Source organism: Protobothrops mucrosquamatus, unplaced genomic scaffold, assembly GCF_001527695.2.
Source record: "Protobothrops mucrosquamatus isolate PMUCROS unplaced genomic scaffold, P.Mucros_1.0 scaffold277, whole genome shotgun sequence".
Taxonomy (NCBI): Eukaryota; Metazoa; Chordata; class Lepidosauria; order Squamata; family Viperidae; genus Protobothrops; species Protobothrops mucrosquamatus.
This window is the reverse complement of record NW_015386621.1, coordinates 497,765-503,284: the sequence shown is the minus strand read 5'-3', so window position 1 is coordinate 503,284 and position 5,520 is coordinate 497,765. Positions and strand designations below refer to the sequence as shown.

Here is a 5,520-nt window from a genome sequence, read left to right as displayed (position 1 = left end):
AAACACTTCATGAAATGAAGATGTCATGAAAGGACAAGATGTAATAAAAAGGACATCTAAGAAAAAACATCCTGAAAAATACCTTACAGACTTTTTTGGAACAGGAAATGGGGTAATCCACACCATTATAATAAGAAAAGTGAGAACTAAAGTGTAGCAGAACAATCTCCAAGATTTAAACTGGATCAGTAATATCTGATAGATTGGACCTCCTTTTAATATTGGACTGACATCAAATTTTTGAGGTGAAAGATGTTAAGTAACATTTAAGCAGGGAAAGTGTCTGGTGACAATGCTAGTTTACTTTCCTTTATGTAAGAGAGTGTTGGAGATTCAAGATATATTTGAAATACTTGCTTTGTCGGCAGAAAATAATACCCAACTAATAATGGGCTATCCCTCTCCTGAAGCTTCACCCCTATGTTATCTCACTTTTCTGATTGCACACATTTTATACTTCAATTTTTTTCATATCCAGATGCTACTTTGAAGGGTTAATTGACCACTGTAGCAAACATGAGGAACTTGCTGCTGTCTTATCACTCCATGTTGTGATTATTTATCTACCCCTAAGACAACATTTGACTGGTCCAGATATGCACCACCAACTCTTGGCGGAAGCATTATTTAATATGTCATTTTTATGTACTGTAGCCAGACATTAGGGCTCAGATCTCAATCTTGTAGTCTAGCCATAACGGCATCATCTTGAACATAGTGGGATTTCTTTCTGAGTAAATATATCCTACTAACAAATCAGACATCTCCTTAAGAGAGAGACAGGGAAGCATGAGGTGAGGTGGATATACGACACAATATTTTCTGAAAGTTTTTTTTTTCATATATTTTTAAAACATTCAATGAAATTCAAAAATATGATTCTGGGAGATTCCAAGAAACTAAGACTGCCTATGGCCTTCATGACAACCAGGCTGCAAATTCAAACATTGTATTCCCGTCCCGTTCCATCCCTTCCTCAACCCAACTTTGTCTGTTCATGAGCTGATGTCATTTTGACAGTCATCAGTGCTTTCCTCTAGTCTGAATTCATATGATTATGACTTACAAATAATCTTAAAATGTTAGTCATCCCATGCCAGGTCAGTACCCTATAAGGAATTGACTGACATAAGTTGGTAAACATTTTTAGTTCTTTGCAGGGCTTTTTTTCTCGGAGAAAAGGTGGCGGAACTCAAACCTGGCCACGCCCTCATCAAACCCTAGGACCGCCCCTTTAGAGAACAGGAATGCAAGTAAAATTTGGGAGGGGCTATTTCCGGTGTGGGAGGGGCTATTTCCGGTGCGGCCGGCCCGGAAAAAGGTGCCGGAACGCGGTTCCGCCGCGTTCCGGCTGAAAAAAAGCCCTGGTTCTTTGTTTACATTCTGGGTAAAAGCTGGAGCTGTACAATGAAGTAACACAATGAACTCATTCTCTGTACTTTAGAACTGTATCATTTATTATAATTACTACAGCTATTTACCATTATATTAATTAATGTTAACTGAACATATGTACCCGGACACAATCTGTTTGCTAAAGCTTAAAAATGTTATTGGGGGGTAACGCCAATGTTGTTTCTAATCCTGTCCTAACCCCAATCCCGATCCTAACCCCACCTCGAACCTTAATCCCTATCCCGGTCCTAGCCCTTCCCCAACCCTATAAAACTCAATAAAAATTTCTATTAAAAAAAAGAACTGTATGCATAGGGTATTCACATATATACATATGTGCATATGCATATACACACAGTTAAAAAAATAGAGAGCATACAAAACATATTGAAGATATGCTTCCAGTTAATAGTTAGAACATAAATGGTAACTTTCTTGTGCTTAAAGCTTGGAAGATTGCAACATCTGCCAAGATGAAGAAATCATATTAAATCATTTAACACAGCACACTTGTTCTTTTACCCACATCTTCCCACCTCCCATAGCCTCTGTCATCGATTAGGTAATAATTTCAGTTGAGGCAAGCTTAAATCAGTTTGCAAGGCACCCAAATGCTATATAAGTAGACAGCACATCTTAAAGCTAGCTATCCCTTGGCTTGGAAGCAGAAAAACAAGAGTCAGGATGAGAAGCATCTGGCTTGTCCTCTTTGGTGGGGCAATAGTTTTTGCTTTGCCTGTAAAACACGAAAAAGAAAAAATGGTGCTTATGCAGGTAAGGCCAAAGATGCAAATGGAAGTGTGTGTTGATGCAAGGTAGTTATATATCTATAATAATGTAAGAAATATAAGCAATAGCAATAGCATTTAGACTTTACAGCACTTTCTAAGTGGTTCACGGAATCAGCAGTGCCCTTAACATTACTGATCTAATTATTATTATTTTATTTCTCACACACATACACACATAAACACATACACGTAATTATTTTGTTCTCTCCCAGAAGTATATAGAAAACATGGGATTAATGAAAATAGAGAAAGGTGAGAAAAAGATGCGAAAAGCCCCCCTCTTGCAAAGATTGAAAGGTGATAGCTTCCAGGAATATAGAAGTATCTATCTATCTAGACATCTAGTATTACACAATAGTGTTTTACTTGGACCTCAGCTTATGTGTTATATTTATAAACAAACATCTAAAATTCTAAAATGTAATCTAAAATCTATGGAAAATATAATGGAAAATGTAACTGTGTTTAAATAGTAAAATATTTTCTTACAAAGAGGACTTATCAAGAATAATAGTTGGGCTATTCACATTCATCCCAGGAAGCATTGTGGACATTTAAAATGATGAAGAATATGGGAAGATCTGTCCTAATTACAACAAGTACAACAAAACTGATGTGTTCATATTTGCCTTAAATAATTGTTGTAGATAACGGATTTGACCAGAGACTTCTAAATCATCCTAAAATATAAGCAAATTGATTAATAGATTTATATATTTTTTCTATTTCAGAAGTACCTAGAAAAATATTACAACTTTACATCAAACGGACAACAAGTCTTTAGAAGCAGAATTAGCAACCCCATGGCAAAAAAGATCAGAGAAATGCAAACATTTATTGGATTAGAGGTGACAGGTGATATAGACTCCAATACACTGCAGGCAATTCAAAAACCCAGATGTGGAAACCCAGATGTGGGACAATTTGCCTTCTTTGCAGGTCAGCCCAAGTGGCAGAAGAAACATCTAACCTACAGGTAATCTTTCAACTCAAGTTCTCAAGAGAAAGGTTGACATAATTCATATTGATGCTGAAAGGAAAACCTCCTTCTGAATTTGGGTCCTGTTTATTTTTTCAAAGGATACTCAACTACACACCAGATATGGAAATAGGCAATGTTGACAAAATCATTGAGAAAGCTTTTAAAGTTTGGAGCCAAGTTACGCCTTTGACATTCAAGAAAGTTCCAGATGGCAATGCCGACATATTTATCTCTTTCCAATCTGGAGGTAAATAAGCTATTATACATATATAATCTGATAATAGGTTCTATATATAAGGGACTTGTGCATATAATTAATGCATTCATAACTCTTACATCAGGACTTTTCTTAGTCTTAGAACTTTTCACTTGCCAAATGAAATACACTTTCTACCGATAGTATTTAGATTTTTTAACTATTGAATATACATCTCATTTCAGAATTCTAGGGCTTGAACATCAACACTTAGAAGTGTATTGTGTCCTCATAAATAATCACACCTAACTGGCATCTAACATTTGTTTTCCTAGTGCAAAGGTTTTTATTAGAATTCCAGTGTTTATTACTATAATGACCCCAAGGTAACTTCACTGAAATGAAGCTTATCTTTCCCCATAAAAAAGTAGACATAAACAAAATTATGTACCCAAACATCTTGAGCAATGTTGTGCATCTATATGTAGCCCCATTTATGCAATAACTGATCCTTCTTTCTTTTTGCAGTGACTCTGATAAAAAAAACTTGTATATCCTTATCTTTACAAACTATCTTGTTAAGATAATGATTTGTTACCCCTCTCCTCCCCAATAACTGGCAAAATTGACAATGATGCTGTACTGGCAAAGTTTGTTTTCTGGCTAGGAGTCCATCATCTGTGTCTGTGTTCAGTATCTTCAAGCATCAGACTAATTTGGAATTCCAAAATTAGGACATTAACTCATTAAAGTCCGTAGCTTGTCAAAATCCTTGATACAAATAAATTTCAGTTCATGTGATCCTCCTCATTACTTCTGATGAATCTAAGCATAATTTTATGCACCTTCAGTTTTGCTTAAAGCTGATGAAAAACAAAAGACAGAAAGTTGAGTATTATTGTAGAGTAGATGGCATATTACAAGAAATCTATTTTGAAAGTTTACACAAAAACACTAACTTATCTCAGGGATTAAAGCGATGCTTGAGACAAGACAATATTTTTTTTCCTGATATTTTTAGTTCATGGAGATTTTTATCCTTTTGATGGACCTGGTGGAATACTTGCCCATGCCTATGCTCCTGGTCTTGGCATTGGAGGAGATGCCCATTTTGATGAAGATGAATTCTGGAGCTATGGTGTAGAAGGTAATACTGAAGATAAAAGATTTGAGAACAAAATCATATTAAAAAGTTGTTTTTAAATATCTCAAAGATGCTTTTTCAAAAGGCAACTGGACTATGTTTTTCCTTGAAGACAATTTACTTCTCATCCAAGAAGCTTCTTCAGTTCTGAAGCTTCTGGAATGAGAATCAAAACATTTTCAAGGATAATCAAAGTCCAGTGGTCTTCTGAAAAAGCATCTTTGGGACAACCAGGACCTGGTTGACTGAGAATCTCCATAGACGTTCTTAAAAATCATTGTCCTCAAGAACAAACTTGCACAGAAAAATAAGATTTATAGTAACAACTTACCAAAATGTGATGATAACTTTGATCAAACAATGATTCCTTTCACAATTGCAGTAGTTTAAAGCAATACAATTTGTACATATTAGAAATGCTATTATAGGAGATTTTTGACTGTAGATAAGTAAAATACGATAAGTAAAATTATGATTACGGTACATTGACACCTATATTGATAATATCTTTTGGTTGCCATTTATGTTTAATTTTTCTTTTCATTTTTTTTTCATATTGACTTTTAACTAGTTAACTGGAAATTGAATGAATGAATGAATAAATAAATAAATTAGCAAGCAACATTGTAATGATAAAAGCAGGAGCTGGCCTGGGACAGGGGCCACAAAATATAATAATAGTTAAAATGACAATCTTGTTCTTTAAATCTCATGGCGTTTCATATGAAAATGCAGAAATCTCATTTCAATGTTTTGGCAAGAACAACATTCTTCTAAGAATAGCAAAATGTGGTGATTGTGTAAGATTTCAGCCACACTTTTGAAATAAAATTTTAATTTAATTTTGGAGACTCGTACTTGTGATCAAGAGGATGTTATAGGTAGCATCTTGTGAACTTGTTAGCAAAACAAAAAACAAGTAGGGAGGAAAAAAGGTGGGAGTGTAATTAGAACTAGAAAAAGACACTTGAATGAATATCTCTCACAGAGAATTCTAAACAGTATTATAGAA

General features: G+C 34.7%; 1 protein-coding gene across 1 annotated transcript in view; it reads left to right on the top strand.

The window, feature by feature from the left end:
- Nucleotides 1-2,061: 2,061 nt before the first annotated feature.
- LOC107286365 (stromelysin-2-like) overlaps nucleotides 2,062-5,520 on the top strand; it is an 11,740-nt gene continuing 8,281 nt past the window's right edge. Inside the window, exons 1-4 of the mRNA XM_029283918.1 lie at nucleotides 2,062-2,169; nucleotides 2,918-3,162; nucleotides 3,267-3,415; nucleotides 4,386-4,511. Of these exons, the coding sequence (XP_029139751.1) occupies nucleotides 2,080-2,169; nucleotides 2,918-3,162; nucleotides 3,267-3,415; nucleotides 4,386-4,511 (610 nt within the window). The 5' untranslated portion in view covers nucleotides 2,062-2,079. The remainder of the gene's footprint in view (nucleotides 2,170-2,917; nucleotides 3,163-3,266; nucleotides 3,416-4,385; nucleotides 4,512-5,520) is intronic.